This window comes from Acinonyx jubatus, chromosome A1 (assembly GCF_027475565.1).
Source record: "Acinonyx jubatus isolate Ajub_Pintada_27869175 chromosome A1, VMU_Ajub_asm_v1.0, whole genome shotgun sequence".
Taxonomy (NCBI): domain Eukaryota; kingdom Metazoa; phylum Chordata; class Mammalia; order Carnivora; family Felidae; genus Acinonyx; species Acinonyx jubatus.
The window spans coordinates 78,600,280-78,619,880 of NC_069380.1; the positions used below are offsets into that span (position 1 = coordinate 78,600,280).

At 50.4% G+C, this 19,601-nt stretch overlaps 1 protein-coding gene across 2 annotated transcripts in view; it reads right to left on the reverse strand.

The window, feature by feature from the left end:
• Positions 1-572: 572 nt before the first annotated feature.
• Positions 573-19,601, reverse strand: part of COL4A1 (collagen type IV alpha 1 chain) — a 153,063-nt gene continuing 134,034 nt past the window's right edge. For both annotated transcript variants that reach the window (XM_027065218.2, XM_053217827.1), the window contains exons 42-52: positions 19,368-19,553; positions 18,666-18,799; positions 16,917-16,989; positions 15,959-16,030; positions 14,281-14,409; positions 13,235-13,333; positions 12,071-12,283; positions 10,668-10,845; positions 6,508-6,622; positions 4,372-4,544; positions 573-2,080 (exon numbers count right to left, since the gene is read on the reverse strand). In XM_027065218.2, the coding sequence (XP_026921019.2) occupies positions 1,999-2,080; positions 4,372-4,544; positions 6,508-6,622; positions 10,668-10,845; positions 12,071-12,283; positions 13,235-13,333; positions 14,281-14,409; positions 15,959-16,030; positions 16,917-16,989; positions 18,666-18,799; positions 19,368-19,553 (1,454 nt within the window). In that variant the 3' untranslated portion in view covers positions 573-1,998. The remainder of the gene's footprint in view (positions 2,081-4,371; positions 4,545-6,507; positions 6,623-10,667; positions 10,846-12,070; positions 12,284-13,234; positions 13,334-14,280; positions 14,410-15,958; positions 16,031-16,916; positions 16,990-18,665; positions 18,800-19,367; positions 19,554-19,601) is intronic.

Consider the following 19,601-nt stretch of genomic DNA (forward strand, 5'->3'; position numbering starts at 1 on the left):
GGAGGGGCAGAGAGAGAGAGAGAGAGAGAGAGAGAATCCCAAGTAGGCTCTACGCTGTCAGCACAGAGCCCCATGTGGGGCTCAAACCCATGAACTGTGAGATCATGACCTGAGCCATAATCAAGAGTCGGATGCTCAACTGACTGAGCCACCCGGGAGCCCCTAGATCTTTTTCTTGGACACACAGGGTCAGACTCATTTTCAGGGATCATGTTTTAACCAGGTTTAAAGAATCTGGCATCTTCTTTCCAACTTTAAGTAAGACTTATGCACCTATCGTTGCATGACCACAATCTCGGTGCTAATCCCTACCGAATCTTACTTTTAGTGGCTGGAAATGTATGTTGTTCATATCTGTTTATCTGATTATCTTGTATCTAACTGGGATTTGAAGAGTGGCAAATCCTTGGTACACATACAATGAGTGCATGGATGGGTGGGTGGATGGATGGACAGAAGGGAGGGAGGGAGGAAAGGTGAAGAAGATCAATCGGTTTTTTTCTTTGTAGCAATTTCTGTAAATCACACCCAGTCTGGCTCTCATTTGGAATAACTGCAAAATAAAAATGATCTAAGGCATGCAACGCTTACAAATTTATTAGTGGCCGGTGCAGTAACTTTTAATGTTTCTGTGGCAATACTAGCAACAAATTAATAAAAGCTTAATTTTTATACAAATAGTTTTATTACAAATTTGAATTTGTAAGAAATACACATGTAAAGAAATTACATAAAAGGCCTTAGTAGTCTTAAAACCGTGTTGGAGACTTTTGGTGCAAGGTTATTGCCTTGCATTGACAGTGCAAGGTCATTGCCAGTGGTCAATCCTGCTCTCCTGTGATCCGTCCGCTCCCTGCTGACGTCTGCACGCAGCTCGCCTGAGCGAGCAAGCCACCCGGAGGCGCTTACACGGGGGGAATACTGATACTAGGGTTCAACTGAGCTGTTTTGCACACCAGGCCGCAGAACGACGAATACGAAGTAAACGAAGGCCTTTTACGGTTTTGCTGGTTCTGAAGTCAGGTCATTCGGTTGTGATTAGTGTTTAAAACCCTGAAGACATTTAATACAGAATACAAACAATAAGCTCAGAGTACATGTTTCACTGGAGCAGACGCCGCGCTCGTGGACCTGGGTTTGGCTTTGGCGATACACGCGTTTTGGTTTGGAGGTGAACAACGAAAACGGGACTTGTCACATTCAACACCCGGGTGTTTAAAAATCTATGTGAAAGGACAACACAGTCTTTTCAAGGAAGAAACTACGTAAGCTTTATTTTAACAGTGGAAATGAAACAAACCTTTGACCTAATCGCTGACATCTATATAAATTACTAAAATAATATATATATTTAATTTCCGCCTACTTTTGGACCATCTTTATTCCACAGGAAATTTGTGATTTCTGCACAAGCAGCTGCATAGTACCACACAGAGCAGAAAGACCTACATTTACGTCTGGGGGTTGGAAGATTCGGCGGCTGAGCCATTCCATCAGCAGGCCCGGAACACTGTTCTCGCGGGACCCACTCGTGTACAGGCCCAGGGACCTGCGCTTGGAAACAGCTTGACGGTGACGTAAACAAACATCCCATCCGGGGGACGGAATGCACCTGTCCCAACACAAGAGTGGACACAGGCGTTCAGACACAATGGAAGGCCCCGCGCACCTGCTAGCACCCTTTGGTTTTCTGATGGAGTTCGTACTTCACGCATCAGTGCATTGGCTTCAAGAACAGACTTACACTTTTATTTCATCAAAAGTGCCATTTGGTGCGTCACTATGACAGCTTATCATGCTCTTTGCTTCTCCTTCAGCGAGTAGAGGCCACCGAAGCGGGGTGTGCTAGTTAGGCAAATTCCTATAAGGCACTTTACGGCTTTCATACTGGACAGTGAGGTACACAGGATATATTTCTAGGGTTCGTTGCTGTTAACAAGAGAAGGGGGAGAGGAGGGAGTAGCACCATGTTGTACGTTAGCTGAGGGCCGGGTTTCATTATGTTCTTCTCATACAGACTTGGCAACGGCTGACGTGTGTGCGCAGCTCCCCCGCCTTCAAGGTGGACGGCGTGGGCTTCCTACAAGGCAACCCAGAAACCAGCTGTCAGTGCCGCTGCTCCACGAGGCAGGTGAGCCCCTCAGCAGCCCCCGCCTTTCCTGGAGCCCCCCCCCCCCGAGGGGCCGGATGAAGGGGGTGGGCCCAGCCCATGACAAGCAGCGACCACTGCTCGCCCTGACCTAGTGGGCACCGCGCTGGGTGTCACCCGCCCTCACAGTGCAGGGAGGGACAGGGGCCGTGCACGACATCACGTTCACCCCCATGTGCAGCCGTGAGGCTGGTGGCGGCCCAACTGCACGCACAGGTGAGGGCACAGCCACAGCCATCCCGTGCCTGTTGGGCTCTAAAGTCTGAGCCACTCCCAGGGCACCGCACAGCCTCCTTGGACTGTGACTTTCCCACTCCAACCTTTCTCCTTGACCAGACCACTCGCTCCTCCCAGGGAGGAAGGTGCTCTTCTCTGTGACCCTTCACACACAGAGGGAGAGCTCATTAAACATTGGTTGAAGGGTGTGATGAGCAATGAATCTGGAACAATTAACCAGACCTCGAAATACTTTCATAAGCTTTTGCCAGATTTCTATGCAGGTGGTTGGACTGGAGGCCAGAGGGGAAGACAGTTAGTGTCCCAAATGCTCTTTCATCCTAGGAATTCTGTCTTAAGTTGACCGTTAGTGGGGTGAAGTCAGAACCGAAGTTGGCACTAACCAAATTCTACTAAAAAGGTAGCCACAGAAAACAAGTAATTTGTCCTCAAATTAAGGCTGCTTCTAAGCAACTTCTATGAAAACCATATTGCCCCCAAACTAATTATTTAAATTAATAGGATCTTATCTAATTTTGTTTTAGTTCATCGTACCAGGCTGCTGTTCTATTAACCCTACAATGGAAGCCCGAGAACCTGATACACCTGCCGAGTGCTCAGTTAGGCAGCTGACGGTTAAGCTTTATCCAGAGAGTTGATGTCAAGCTTCCAAATGCCTGCAGGGTTTCATGTACGCTATGAATTAGGTCCCTGGTACTTTTTTGGTGCCTAAAGAATTACAAACAGAGAGTGTGTTACTCTGTCTCTTATGATCTAAGCCCAGGAAGAGAGGGGCTCACAACAGAGTTCCAGAAAATGCTCTCTGAAAAGGTAAAGGCAGAAAGGCTTGTCCCCACGGGCTAGCGGCACTTATTTTGGGAAGGAACAGTAAGCATTGGGGCTCCATCAGCCTCGTGTCTGCCCCAGCAGGGGATGGGGCCAGTGCTGCCAAAGGACAGAGGACTCGTCGTGTGCTCCCCTCCATCCCCACCATGCAGGCCCCACACTGACTTCAGCAAGGTCAGCAGCCATTTGGGACAGCTGTCATAAAGGTCAAGTGGTGCTAGCGGAAAAGAAAGGTAAGGTCCTCCCTAACAATTTCAGCTGCACTTGTGCCAAAATTCATGTTTATTTGCATGGGTTTAATAAAGTCTTGCTTCGTCCCTCAGAACTCACCCTGTACATACACTGGAGTCGGCACTACAACTGCTAGAAGGCAAATACTGCCCTTTCCTCTCTCACCAATGTTAAATGTGCAATATTTTTATTTTTTGAATTTTTAAAAATGTTTAATTTATTTATTTTGAGAGAGTGTGTGTGTGTGCAAGCCGGGGAGCAGCAGAGACAGACGGCAGGAGCAGGGGTGGGGGGGAGAGAAAAAGAGAGAGATTGCCAAGCAGGCTCTGAGCTGTCAGAGCCCTGAGCCCCATGCAAAGCTCGATCCCACGAACTGTGAGACCATGACCTAAGCAGAAATCAAGAGTCAGAAGCTAACTGACTGAGCCACCCAAGTGCCCAAATATTTTTAAATGCTCTGTTTAAAGACTCCAGTTGCTTTAACTACATTGTAGTGGCACCACCTACAAAAATGGAAGAACTGAACCCATAACTTGAGATCTGCCTTTGAAGTCTGACCCAGTTATCTGTCCACACAGAACAGAATCGAATATTCATTACCTCCTGTGGAACACACATTCCTAATCAGTTTTATAACCATCCAGAAGACCAAGACTGAAAGCCCCAAAGGCGGCTGAGCAGCAGAGAGGCCCCGCCCCAGCAGAGAGGGCCCCGCCCCAACAGCAGAGAGGGCCCCGCCCCAGCAGAACAGAGGGCCCCGCCCCAGCAGAGGCCCTGCCCCAACAACAGAGAGGCCCCGCCCCAGCAGACAGGCCCTACCCCAACAGCAGAGAAGGCCCTGCCCCAGCAGAGGCCCGACCCCAGCAGAGAGGCCCCTCCCCAACACCAGAGAGGGCCCCGCCCCAGCAGAGAGGGCCGCCCAGACTTACTTGAACATCTCGCTTCTCTCGATCGTGGCAAGCCAAAAGCTGTACGCGTTCGCATAGTAATTGCAAGTCCCACGTCCGTGGCACTCGATGAATGGCGCGCTCCTGAACTCTTCCAGACAGGACCCGGGGGATGCCAGGGCTTGGCCAGAACCTTCGGCACCAGCACTGGTGTGCTGCGGAGCAAACGTGAGCCGTGGGTCAGATCCCCGGAACACCCCAGTGCCCGCACTTCCGACGGCCTGCAAGCCGGTCAGGGTTCCACGAGTGGCACGGGGCAGTACAGGACCCAGCGGGGCCGCCGCCGCCCCCTAACTCGGCATGGCCAGTCCGGCTTCATCAGCACTTAGAGAAATGCTGTCCTAGTTATTATTTTTGAAATACTTGCCACCTCCTCTAACTTGGGACAGAAGAAACAGCCAAAATGTGTAAATGATGTTGGAACCCATACATGCGAAATCAAGTTTTCTAATCAACATCCTGGAGGATAATTAAAATCCTGAATCTGCTGCATTGATGCTATGTATCCTTTTATAAGGTAGAGAACAATCACCCATTACTTGCCTTTGAAAAGAGAGATCATTTAAATAAGAAGAAAAAAAAGTAACCACTACTGTAACTTAAAATGCACTTTAGTCTAATGGGTTCAAGTAGGATCTACCTGTGCTCAGAAACCAGGGCCATAAGATAAATGACCCCAAATGAGACAAGACATTCCAAAATCCACCATGACTATTATTTCAGACATGAGAATTTCAGGGCCCTTTGAAGACAAAGCTAATGCCCTCCATTCCCAGATGAGGACTGGATGACGCTGGAACATTCTGGATCTGACAATGGTCCCAGTTTTGAGGCCAAGCTGAGACAAGAACAGGGGTCTCCAGACTGTGGGGCCAGAGCCCTCTACCTCCCCACAACGCCCCTTAAGCCTGGGAAGTGATGGAGAACTTGTTCCCTGGGACACCATTACTTTAGTTTGCTCTTGATTTAGGGAAATTATGGGCAATCATTGTTTCACATCTTCGTAGGACAAAAGGCTTTCCTGAGGCTCTTTACTCCTTGGGCCAGGGGCTACTTGTGTCATCATGAGGTTCTGCTGAGTATTTCTTATGATTATACAGGCAAAACATTCAATCTGTCTCATCACTGCTGGTGTCTTGACTTCTCTACACTGTAGTTCTAACTTTTTGGCTTTCCCAATCAAGTAGTTACCATGCAGTATTTAGAATCATCAAAGCAACTAACTTTCTGTGTGGCTGCAAATTCTCTGGTCCTGTTGAAGAGTCTACCTGAAGCATCATCAACCCAGGAAATCTCACAACCAAACGTGAATACAGACACAAGTGCTTTAAAATTGCTTTTCTGGCACCTTCTGCACTTGGGATCACTGCAGCAGAAGAAAATAGTTATGAAGCCACTTTCCCAGTCAATACATAATAGGCTAGAGATCTTCTGGGGGTCAAAACGTCCAGGCGGCCATACCTGAGACTGAGGAGGGGCGGGGCTTAGTGGTGAGCCAGAAGGTTTCCGTGCAGGGCCCTTACTGTGGCTTACCCGGTACAACCTGACCTGACCGGTTCAGAGCCTTCATATATGCAATCACTTCTTTAAACTGAGGCAATAAAATCAAGTAACCAGCCACCATGGGATCACAAGCAGGTGCCATATTTCCTGTGTTAACTGGTATTTCAGGGGTGGGCACATCGGACACCTGGTGTCTGGGACAGCTGAGTGGCAGGAGAGTGTCCTCACGCTCCTAGACACTGGCTAGCGCCCCTGCTGCCTCTGCCCGATGCACACCACTGCTTCAGGCTTGCATGAGCTGCCTGAATGGGCACCTGTCTCCTCTCCTCCTGGGGAGACGCTCTGACTCCCGGAAACCTTCTCCTGGTGTCCCTGCCACCTAGTTCTGGAGCAGCCCCTCGGGAGGCAGGAGGTAGGCTCCGGCGGGGTGCGGGAACAGCTGCCATCCACAGTGGAGCAGGCCAGGCCCCTGGGGATGCTTTGGACTGGGCGGCCCAGCAAGGGAGGAGAGGCCTGCCCGGCATGAGCCAGCCAACTGAGGGTGGGAGCATGGGGGCGGTGGTGGTGTTAGCGGGAGGCTCTTCAGGGGTGCAGGGAGTTTCCCCAAATGCTCACCATCACGAAGGAATAGCCAATCCAGAGGGAGGACCAGCCGCTGGGACACTGCGGAATCTGGATGGTCTGGCTGTGCACGGCCATCACCATGGCTGGAGCCTCGCACACCGCACACCTGGAAGGTACAGAGCAGGGACCCTGAGCACGGACAGGGACAGGGACAGCAGGACAGGGACAGCACAGCACAGGATGAAACCTGTTTGTTCTCTTCTCCTGTGCTGTCACACCTCCTCTCCACTCCCACTTTCTGACCCAACCACATGCTTACAACACGGCTGACACACCCACAGCTGACTCTCACTGATTTGATAAGCCCACCTCAGTACTAGAATAATAAATCCCCAAGACACCCAACACTTGCTGTTTAACCATCTACTTTGGTGGAGGGGCCGAGGGACCACTGACTTCCATTCTCTCCTTTGCGCATTCCAGTGTTTTCCAAACTTTCAACAATGAGCGTGGACTTCAGCAAACACAATTAACACTTGAAAGAGTTGGTGAAATGCAAGTGCTACAGCTTCCAGAACTCAGCACTTTGTTTTCAGCTAAGAATCATCTTCGATCTAAGAAATACATATAGTGACTTAGAGGAACTAACAAATAATGCATCGGAGGCTGGATGTCCACGTGAGCCTGCCTCGGACGTACTCCAGACTCGATGCCAACAGACCAGTGGCGAGACCCTGTCTGTTCCAGGCGGGGATGGACAGCGGGACACTGCAGTGGGAGTGACCCCTGAAGAACCCTCTCTAGGACAGGAGCTTCCCGAGCTGGGATGCCAGACACTTGGCCACTGGGACCGTACCCAGGAACAAATGGAAACAACGCACAATCTTCTGACTCAGACCCGCTCAACTCAGGGAACGCTTCGATGGCAGGACACCGTTTTGTACAAGAAAAAAGAATTAAGCACTGGCAGTAAAATAATTACATTCAAGTCACAAAATGAACAGAGGGTTAGCAATGCTGACGAATGACTACAAATGGTGTTAATAATTACACCTAGTTATGCCGGAACATTTGCATGAAAATGGATGAGAAGTGGGCAGAGGCCTAAATTAGTCATTCGATTTTCCGTGGACTAGTGTGCGTGCGTGCGCACAGCTTTCTATTTTATTCACGCAAATGCAGATGAATTAAAAGCCTCGGTTAAACAACAGTTACTGAAATTGGCCTGTACATCTGCTCCCATCTGTCTGCCTGACACAGAAAGCAGAAATAGAGCGTGGCAGACGGACAGCATTTGATGTCAGGCTCTCTCTGGGCTCAGGGTTTGGGAGGGGGGCTCGTCGAGAAGGTCATACGGACGCCGCCCCATCAGATGGATAAGGGAACAGGGTCACAGACTGGAAGAGCTGGACAGCCCCTTGAAATTCAGACGGTTGAATCCCCCGGGTTATTCCGGCAAAGGCTGAGGCCACAGAGAGCGTGTCAGAGCCAGAACTGGGGCGCAGCAGCCCTGCTCTCCTAACAGTGGCCCTTCCGCCAGAACAATTAAACAATCAGTAGTGTGTGATAACTCAAGTCGACACGGAGCCAGAAATGTCTGCCCTGTTCTCAGGATGAAGGCAGAAAAGTTGCCAGCTTTTCTGCTTAAACGGAAGGATTCCGTGTTATTAAGTCTTTCGAAAGGTGAAGCTTTAGGACCTCCCCAGAATAACCCGAAAGGCCCAAGACTTCACACAACCACGGGGTGAAAGTAACCATGGAAACTTGTGGGCTCAGAGACCAGAATGGAAGCACTGTTCCAAAGGGAACGTGAGACAGCAGGCTGGGGGGGAGGGTGGGGCAGGTTTCAGGATCCACGGGCTCCAGGACATGACTGATAAAGTCCCTGCATGCTGAGCCTCTGGGGGTCAGGTAACAGAGATGCCAGGAGCTGAAATGTACAGGGCTGGGGCACCAAAGCATGCTGTCAGGGCGGGGGGTCTTTCTGAAAGTGAGGGGGCCACAGGGGAAAACAAATCTGAGACCCAGGCTGATTTGGGAACATCACAAACGCATGCCACAGCCCCTTCCCTCAAGCAAATGGAGGTCAAAGGTCAGTTTTATCAAGGAGGTAAAATAGCAAACAAACATGAATAATCGTTTTCTACCTTTCGTCCAAGGGAAGCTAAACAAAAATACAAAGGTGGTTAGTTTTCCTTCCGGTACAGCCCACATGGTCCTGAGCGTGGAAAGCCTCAACAGCGAAAGTCACAGGCACTCGCTGACATGTGTGAACGACTGTCTGTTTTGAAAGGTGCCGCCCGGAAGTGTGAAGAACCTTTTTCCCATTTTAAGACCCATAAAGTAAGTTTCTTACAGCTCAAAAAGAACAACAAAAAAAAAACCAAAAAAAAAAAAAAAAAACCAAACCCAAAAAAGCTATCAGGAGATAGTTCAATGTAAGTCGATCTACAGTTTTTGTATTTTAATATTAGGGCACCTCCCAGCCCTTCCATCCTGGGGTCCCGTGTGGTACAGGTCTCTGAATAAGACTGGTCTGCCAGGACCGCAGAGCCAGAGACAGGTACCAGAACCCGAAATCCTCCCCCAAATCCCCACGGCCTGGGGCTCCCAGCACTGGTTCCAGCGCTTACTTCCTGCTCCCTCTTCCCACTGACCACAGGACCCTGCCTTACTTCTTCATAGTCAAAAGCTGCCTGGTTCTTTAAAGGGAGTGTAGAAAGGCTCAAGTTAGTCCCCACTCTCACCTTCCTGAAGCAAACTTGTCCTGCCTTGTTATTCTGTTCATCCTTTATTACCTTAGTGTGTTAACAAGTAAAACTATAGAACAGCTTCTTGGTCACATGAATTCATACCTTTGTCACTTTTCTATTACTTCTGAGTACAGCTAAGGAATCAGCTTTTAACTAGAAGGAATGAGACAAAAATAGGACCTCCATGCACTTCTCAGTCATACTAATTCCAATTTCCCGTATTAGTTCCTATCAGGCAGACTCTGGGGGACTTGAAAACATGCTCCAGACATTAATTAGTGTGGAAAGCACTTCATTTGGGAAGCTGCTTGGTCAAACACATGAATTGTCAGTGGGAATTCACCCTAAGGAAACAAAAGTTAGTGGGGGGGGGGGGGGAGTGCAAAAAATCTCAATAGGCATACATTTTTATGTATACAACAAATCTGTATAATCTTTTTGTGTATAAAGCACAGATATACAGAATGTCTGTGGTATTAGTTTCATAGAGACACTTCACACCCATATTTGAGCTCCTGCATTAAATACCACTGAACTCTGCACTTAGAAATGGTTAAGATGATGGGACGCCTGGGTGGCTCAGTCGATTAAGCACCAGACTTTGGCTTAGGTCATGATTTCAGGGTTTGTGGGTTCGAGCCCTGTGTTGGGCTCTGTGCTGACAGCTCAGAGCCTGGAGCCTGCTTCAGATTCTGTGTCTCCCTCTCTCTCTCTCAAAAATAAATAAACATTAAAAAAAAATTTTTTTTAAAGAAATGGTTAAGATGATTGATTTTATGTCTATTTTACTACAATTAAAATAACAACAAAATTTTTAAATTTCAAAGCGGTGGGCGATTCAGAAGAAAAAAATATTAAAAGGCTCCTCGGGGAGATAATTATTTAAGAAAACAAAGTTGAGAATGTTGCTCTAAGGCCTGCTGGGGACTCCAGAGATGTTGCTTCATGGGGGAAAGGGCGACCAGACCACCCCAGTGAGTCACACAGAATAGGAATTCTGCCCCGAAGCTGGGCATTGCCTCTTGAAGGCATCACACTGTTATTCTGAAAAAGGATAGCTTGGGACACCTGGGCAGGGGTCAGTCAGTTAAGCATCCGACTCTTGATTTGGGCTCAGGTCATAGTCTCACAGTTCATGAGTTCAATCCCTGCATCAGGCTCTGTGCTCATAGCACAGAGAGACTCTCTCTCTGCTTAAGAGACTCTCCCCATCCCTCTCTCTGCCTCCGCCCGTTCTCTAAACAAATAAACTTAAAAAAAAAAGAGAGAGAATAACTAACTTTTATACCAAATTATTTTATGTCTGATCTCTATTACAAAACTCTGATATCATAAACAATAAGCTGGAACAGGTCAAAAGCTTTGGGGAAAAAAAACGAAGCAACAACCTCTGCCTAGACTACAAGCGGTTTTTCTTCTGCGATTATATACATCTGCTCTTACAAGTGCCCAACTCACCTGCTAATGAACGGTCTGATATTGTCGCCGGCGATGGGCGCCATAGACATGGGCATGGGCTCAGGGGTGGACAGCCAGTAGGAGTAGTCATTTCGGGAGGCGAAGTTGCACACGTTGTTGATGTTACAGAACAGGAAGGGCATCGTGCTGAACTTGCGCAGGCAGCTCCCAGCCGTGCCTACAGCCACAGGGAGACACAGGTTCAAGTGCCGGCTCTGTGATCAGTCTGCCTCCGCACAAGACAACCATTAAGGCGGAAATAAAACTGCTTTCAATTACAGGCAGAAAGGAGGCAAATACACCACACAGGCAAGTATGGTTGTAAATGAGCATTAACTTAAATTTAAAGTGATTCAAGGCAGAAGAAACCCTATAAAGAATTATGTAGGATATTTTGAGTAAGGGAAACACACCAGTTTATCAGTAGAGAAAAATCTTTTACAAAACTGAACCCCAAAGTTCCTACGGATTCTGTCTCCCTCTCTCTCTGCCCTGACCCCACTCATGCTCTCTCTTTCTCAAAACTAAATAAACGTTAAAAAAAAATTTTTTTTTTAAACGGGTGCCTGGGTAGCTCGGTCGGTTAAACGTCCGACTTTGGCTCAGGTCATGATCTCACTGCTCATGAGTTCAAGCCCCGTGTTGGGCTCTGTGCTGACAGCTCGGAGCCTGGAGCCTGCTTCGGATTCTGTGTCTCCCTCTCTCTCTGCTCCTGCCCTGCTCACACACTCTCTCTCAAAAATAAATAACCACTAAAAATTTAAAAAAAAAAACTGAATTCCAAAGGAAATTTAACACGTGGCTCCTGGTACAGCGGACAGTAACCCTGGACAATGTCTTCAATGACTATTTTGCCGAAAATGTAGATTCTCCTTACAGGCGGCTTGTTCTTTCCAACCTCCATAAAGGTTAACGTGCGTGACACTGCACTAACTTGGTGAAGGACGTCCGGTGGGGACGAGAGAAATGACAGCCAACGGACAGCTGTCCCATGGAGACTCACCGGGGGTGGGGCTTGGAGCCCGCAGAGAGACTCAGGATAGGGGCGCACGCTCGGGTTTTAGCCAGAGCACCTGTAAAGCTGCCCTATTTTAAGAAGACCGACACTAGCTGTGAAGCATGTATTCCGGAAATCTTGACCTACTTGATAGTTTGAAGACCAGATCAAAAGTTTTATCAATTTAAAAGCTTTCAGAGACTCAGCCTTGACATTTCCCTGTGCTAATGAGGCAGCTGTTGAGCTGGTGGTTGGTCATGTGAGGGGGGAGGGAAGAGGAACCAGGCCCTCTTCTCACTAACGATGTCTCTGTGGTGCCCTGACGTGCGGGGCCGGGGACAGCTCTGCCGGCCTCGGCACGCCACGAGTCTGTGTCGGATGAATGCACGCCTCCCCGCGGTCTCACCCAAGTCCTGGCCGTGCGCCCGCTCGTTGCCTTGCACGTAGAGCAGGGAGTACCCGTGGTAAAGAATTTTGGTCCCAGGAGGACACTGTGGGTCATCCGTCGTCTGACTGTGCCGGGTCACCAGGAAGCCATGATCAACAGAAGGGGTGCCTGGGGGACCCATGGATCCTGGCAACCCGTCGGGGCCTGGCGGGCCTGGAAACCCTCTTGGACCTGGAAGACAGAGAGGAGTGAGCTTCCCCGGGTGCAGACAGGTGCCCTGGGATAACCCGCCTCCACGCTGCCCCCCTTTCTTTCCCTTTGCACGGACCCCCCACGATGCTTGAGAAACACGGTGCTCGGTGCCAAGCAGACGCTCAGAAAATGGAGTCCAATATAAACACAACATGTGAAAAGGAATATATGAGGGAATGTGTCATTCAGACAACATTTGGGGGCTCCTCCAAGGAGGAAGGACCACAGAATTACTAGAAAAAAAAACTCCTTTTAAAAGGTGGCTTCCTGCCACGGCAGCCCAGCACCGCGCAAGGACACAGGGTAGTGAGGGCGCGTCCTTCCCCATCCCCTCGGTAGCTACACTGTCTGCAACGCTGCTGGCCGGCCTCCTGCTGGCCTGGGCACCCCCCCCCCCCCCGCCCTTCCAGTGGAGGCCTCAGCCTTTACCATCTCAGTCAACCTGGGACAGCAGAGTGTCTGCTTCCTTGGGCAGCACACCGACTGCATTTCATGACGGATGGTGGCCTCTCGGCCACCACCGGCATCATCATCCACCCCTCTTGTCCACTGCTGATACACAATTCCTGTGGCTGCAGCCTGCCCCCCACCCCCACCACAGGAAGCCCCAGGCCGTCACTGTTGGCATCTTCTAACAACATCTGGAAATCACTGGCTTAGATCAACATCTGTCTCTCCACACGGAAAAAATGACAACTTTACCTCTTCTAGATGAGCTTATTTGCCCTTAACACACACACACACACACACACACACACACACACACACACACACACAGGCTTCCTCGGAAATCTTGCAGGCAATGTTTTCAATTCCATTTTGCAGGCGTCTGCACACCTGACTTCCAGCGTGTGACCCAGAGATGCGGGCAGAGGGCAGCTGGTGGGGTGTGGTGGGGGTGGGGAGGGCAGGGTGCCGCAGCAAACCTACCAGGGGGGCCAAAGGGTCCCGTCTCTCCTTTCTGGCCAGGAGCACCATCAAAACCGGGAACACCTGGAGGTCCAGGCAAGCCCACGGATCCTGTCACACCTGTGGGAAAGTGAAAGGAGCTGGTGACAAAGGCCTGGAGCACAGGCGGTGCCACTTTGTCCTCCCTTCTGAAATGTCTCCGTAGCCTAAGGCCGGCAGCAGCAGTGACACTGTTCTCCCAGACAGCCTGGAGCCCCTCCTGTGAAGCCTTGTTGGCACCGGCCGCATCCAAACTGGCGTTCGCAGGGCGCGGGCCCCACCGTCTAACCCAGACTGCGCGCCGCGCCCCCCCACCCCCACCTGGCTGCTCACTGCTACCTTGTGGCACCTGGCTTTGGGAAAGGCAGTGATGCGGCAGGGAGGGAGGGCTGTGACCCAGTTTTGTGTTCTCAATCATCTTCCCCAGGCCGTGTTTCCGCACCCCAAGTAATTTTTACATGACAGACAGACCCGTGGACAGGTCTTTGATTCCATGTGGGCCCTTTCTTCCCAGGTAGTTTAAAGTGAAATTTTCACGGATGCCTCCTCCTAAGTATAGAGTCTTCCTTCCCCTCTACTGTCCAGGCACCCCTCACCAGCAGCTCTTAAGACAGGGAGGGCTCAGCCCAACTAAGCAGCAAGTGCCAGGTTGGGTGTCTTGGGTGACCCCAAGCACGAGCACAGGCCACTGTCAAGGCCCATTCTCATGGTTCCAGATCAATGCCTCCAGCCACCTCTTGTCTTCTAGCTGAACAAGATGGTCTCTGTGCTGCGGCCCATGTCTTCCCCGAGTGAGCACAGGTCCCTGGACGTTCCTCTGGCTTCTCCTATATTTTGTTCTGGTTTTTGAGTTCCCTTCAGAAACTTCATTAGGTTTTGATATCCATTAAAGGAAATCAAGAAACTCCTATTCAAATATACACCTGTACGGCCGTCACCCAGAGACCCTGGCTTGGGACACATTGGTGAGGAGCAGACCCTGCCCTGTTTCCTTCTGACCCCACACCTCCCCTTTGCTATTTTCTTACCTTGCTGTCCTTTGGGGCCTGGTGGTCCCGGAAGCCCCTTCAGACCTGGGGGACCCTCTGGACCAGGGAGTCCTGGCTCTCCTTTGATGATGTCGTAGGGCCCTGGGGGGCCTGGGGGCCCAGGGAGGCCTGTGGGAATCAGGGGGGCCACCGGTCAATTCCACTGTCAACATTCGCGGGAGCAGATCCCAGCATGAAACGCAATCCAAACATGTTTCTCAGAAGTCGCTCAGTATCAAAAACACATGTAATAGGTCTTCACGAGACGTACACGTACCTACACCTTGCTACTGTTCAACATAAAGTCCCGAATCCTTGGGACTGACCGATGTTGGGGTCATTACTACAAACTGGGAGCTGGGTCCCGGAGCCCCTGACAACCGCGGGCCAGCAGGTGGGGCTCCATGCCTCCCAGGGATCCCTCCCTGACCCGGAGAGCTACAGCATGTGCAATTAGGTCTCATCTTATGCTTCTCTGAAATCTGCCTTATGGACATTATAACCACAGTCTTCATCCCTTAGTGACGCAAAAACTTCATCCTTCTGCGCTACAGCTCCTGAAAGATGAGCGGCAGCGAAGGAGTGTGGAGGCTCTCAGTCAGCCCCGGCCCCGCTTTCTTCAGCCAGACATCTCCAGTCCTGTCCTGCCTTCCACACACCGTCCCCATTTCTTTCACTCCCCCATTGTACTTTTTAAATTTTTTTTAACATTTATTCATCTTTGAGAGACAGAGAGAGACAGAGCGTGAGTGGGGGAGGGGCAGAGAGAGAGGGAGACACAGAATCCGAAGCAGGCTCCAGGCTCTGAGCTGTCAGTACAGAGCCCAACACCGGGGCTCAAATTCACGGACTGTGAGATCATGACCTGAGCTGAAGTGGGATGCTTAACCGACTAAGCCACACAGGCACCCCTAACCTTTTTTCAATTTTTTTAATGTTTATTTATTTTTGAGAGAGAGAGAGAGACAGAATGTGAGCAGGGGAGGGTCAGAGAGAGAGGGAGACCCAGAATCCGAAGCAGGCTCCAGGCTCTGAGCTGTCAGCACAGAGCCCGACATGGGGCTCGAACCCACGAACCCTGAGATCATGACCTGAGCTGAAGTTAGACGCCCAACTGACTGAGCCACCCAGGTGCCCACACATCGTACTTCTTAATGCATTCTGCTGGCTCAGTCTGTCTCTCGAAACATGATTTCAAAAATCATGGAACCCTAGAAACATGGTCAGACCAGCAGAAACTGGAACTGGATGCCTGTTGTACTTAGACCATTTCCTCCCATCTCGGGAGGCGGCCTTGGGGGCCGGGAGTCGCCGCATGTGGGGGACAGACAGCGCAGAAGCCACAGAAGACTCTTTCTTGTGCAAAGCTCCTTGCTGCCCAGCCCCCTTTCACACAGGCCCCACCTTAACCTGAGGACGCCAAGCAGAGCCTGTAGGACTTCGAGTCTTGAGTCTGTCGACCCTCCCCGGCTGGATTCACCAGTCTGACTTTTAAGACGCGTCACTAATAAAATGCCGACTAGGGTAGCCTCACACAGCAGTCCTGACAAGCTACCAAAGAATTCGTAATCAGCTGCTTGCCACTGATACTCAAGCTGCTTCTCATGGGCAAAACCAAACCCTGATCCACGCGTTCACACCATCGGCAAGGCCCCACCAGCCCAGCACGTGCTCCTACCTTTGCTTCCAGGGAAGCCCTGGTCACCCGGATCGCCCTTAGCTCCCTGCAGACCGGGGAGGCCTTTCTGACCTGGAAGAAAGAAGAACATTGTCTCTGCACAGAATCCCCGAATCGCCAACAATACGCAAGCACGGGCGCATGCACGCACGTCCACGTTCACGCATACGCACAGACGCAGGGAACGTATTTCCAATCAACTCTCAGAGAAGAAAAGAACATTCCTTCCGGTCAGCTATGTAAACTTTTTAATGACACTCTCCCCTCTAGAACCTGGAAGTCACATTTTTCCCAACGTGCAAACGTTCCCAAACCATAAAATGACCACAAAAAGCAGACAGGCACATGATCCTGCTGGGGTCACAGTTTGGGTCACCCATGTCCCCAGATAGACCCCAAGACACCTGTAAGCTGGGAACTGGTTTTAGTCACCTGTCGTTCATATGTATCTGATTCAGCAGGAAAAGAGCAGTGCCTGGGAGCCGGGAGGCAGCCAGTACATGCTGGCTTAATACGTTATAAATCAGTGCCCCGAATCCATGATGTCTGACATACAAATGATCTACTGATTCTCTGTTCTTAATTTTTTTGAGTTTATTTATTTGAGAGAGAGAGACAGGGAGAGAGAGAATCTCAAGCAGGCTCTGCACTGTCAGCCCTGAGCCCAATGTGGGGTTCGATCCCACAAACTGTGAGATCACGACCTGAGCCGAGATCCAGAGTCGGATGCTTCACCGACTGAGCCCCCCAGGTGCCCCTGTAAACTGATTCTTAATAAGAAAATCAGAGCGTCTTTACACAGCCGTTCATAGGATGATACAAATCAGGCTGCCACACAGACACGGCATTTTTAACTCGAAGAAAACCCGATCTTGCGTTGTGACCCAGCTGGCCTATCGGTGTGAAAGTGCCAGCGGACAGGTTCTGTCTTCAAGCAGCACCTCCTTTACTGTCTTACCTTGAAATCCTGGAACTCCCGGAGGTCCTATGTCACCCTTAGAGCCCGTGAGTCCTGGAGAGCCACCGATTCCCTAGACACACACACAGAGCGTCAGCTGGGAGTCGCTAGGACACCGTAAGTCTCTCAAGTAGCCTGGAAGTCGGGAGGCTGGGGCAGCCCCTCAGTGTTCCCCAAGAGGCTCTGTGAACAAATGGGGCCTATGTGCAGCCGCAGTAGGAAGCTGGGAACTGGCACGTGTCGCTTCGCTCCCCTGTCCCCTGTCCCCATCTGTCTGAGTGGTGACTTCCCAGAGCAGGTGCAAGGCCCGCGACCTACCGCCCCTCCCCCACAGCACAGGGCTGAGAACAGATCTGGGACTTTCTGAACACTGTCGTGGCAACATGTCAATCTTTCAACACCAAACTACCTTCTGGAAACTTTCCTCCAGACACTCAAGCATAACGAAATTTCTTTAGAATTAGTTTAATATCTTATCTGAAAAGTGATTTTAAATGTGGAGAGAAAAAAACGAATACTAAGGAGGATTATTTTTAAGTTTATTTTTACTTGTTATGAGAGAGAGAGAGCATGCGAGCAGGGTAGGGGCAAAGACAGAGGGACAGAGAGAATCCCAAGGAGGCTTGCGCTGTCAGTGGGGAGCCCGATGCAGGGCTCGAACTCATGAACTGTGAGATCATGACCTGAGCAGAAACCAAGAGTCAGACCCTTAACCAACTGAGCCACCCAGGCACCTCTACGTTTCTCTCTAATAGCAACATTCATGTTTGGAAATGTATTCTCTCATTTTTCTGGCTATTTCAATACAGTTCCTTCTCTAGCTCCTTTCTCAACATATAGTAAGTTGTACTGTTTCTCACATGTATTTGTGTCTGTGCTTTACCTTGCTTAAAAAGGTGTCCTAACAAGGGGCGCCTGGATGGCTCAGTCGGTTGAGTGTCTGACTTTGGCCCAGGTCATGATCTCACCATCTGTTGAGTTCATGCCCCATGTCAGGCTCTGTGCTGACAGCTCAGAGCCTGGAGCCTGCTTCAGATTCTGTGTCTCCCTCTCTCTCTGCCCCTCCCCCTCCCTCTCAAAAATAAAGATTTAAAAAAAAAAGTGTCCTAACGAAAACACACACAAATATATGTATGTATACACACGCACACACATACACACGCGTCTATACATGTACATGGAAACAGCCAGCCAGCCACTGACGGCACCAGAACTAGGGAGTGTATTTGTCACTGAGGCTTGCTTTCTTCATTAAGCGTGTAAACAGATTTTTTTTTTAATTTTTTACTGTTTATTCAGTTTTGAGAGAGAAAGAGCGTGAGCAGGGTAGGGGCAGAGAGAAAGGGAGACACAGAATCTGAAGCGGGCTCCAGAGCCCGACGTGGGGCTCAAGCTCACGGACTGTGAGATCATGACCTGAGCTGAAGTCAGACACTCAACCAACTGAGCCATCCAGGGGTCCCTAAACAGGATTTTTAACCCAGGCACTGAGCGGTGATCCTGTGTGACATTCCCCTTTCACAGTCCTTGTAAAACTGCACAAGAAAGAACGTGGGAACAGCAGCCTACTACGATGTCAGGAAAGACAGCTGATGACCAGCAAGGGGCAGGAGCCCTCTCCAGTCCTGGAGAGGATTTAGGACTGTGACACCCGTGGACAGGTGGACACACACACACACACACACACACACACACACACACTGTGCTGTGATCCTGTTCACACACAAGACCAACAAACAGACAACTCACAGGCAGGCCCTGGAATCCTGGATCTCCCTTGGGTCCTGGAGCACCGGGAGCCCCCGGCCAGCCTGGGTTTCCTTTGTCACCTTTCAGTCCATCAAGCCCGGGGAGCCCCGGAGGCCCCATGGGTCCCGGAAGCCCTGACAGGAGACACAGAAGTGACAATCTGGGGTGAGAGGGTGATTTTATGGACAAGTGTCTTGGGCTTGGCTGTCATCCCCGCTGCCCAGCTGTCCCCAACCAGGGGCAACAATAGTGGATCAGGCCGTGTGAGCACAGCAGAAACCCAGCAGGTCCTCAAAGGGACAACCTGCTCAACGGGCAGAAAATGTTGATATGAACGTGCTGGCCCGAGCGTCCAGTGCCGGGGTATTGTCTCACACAGTGCAGGGCACGCCAGAATGACCATGTTCCAAGCCACCACGGGTGGCTCTCATGTTCCAGTCTTTTCCAATAATGTCTAGTCTACCTGTAATCACTTGTCATATCTACCATGTTCTTTCACAGAAAGGACACAGGCCTCCAGCGGAGGCTAAAACACAAGGGTCCCCAAATAGCATAAGCAGTTTCAAGTTATAGGAAATGCTACGAACCTCTAAGTAAAAAAGTTCAATTGAAGGTTTAAGTATTTAAATCTCGTTTACACTCGTGTGTGTGTTTGTGCCTTCTGGTTCAGTCCCGGCTCTGGCCCCGGTGTGACACCCTTACCTGGCAGGCCAGGCTGACCCTGTGCGCCCCGGTCTCCTTTAGGCCCCTCCACAGCGTGGCCTGGAGCTCCGGGTAAGCCCGGCTGTCCTTGTGGCCCCGGGGGACCCATGAATCCTTGCTCTCCTTTGGATCCAGGAATTCCTGGACTCCCGGCTTGTCCCGGGAAACCCACGTCGCCCTTTGAACCTAGACAACAAAACCAGTTTGAGATGGTGGGGAAGCACAGGGGAGAAG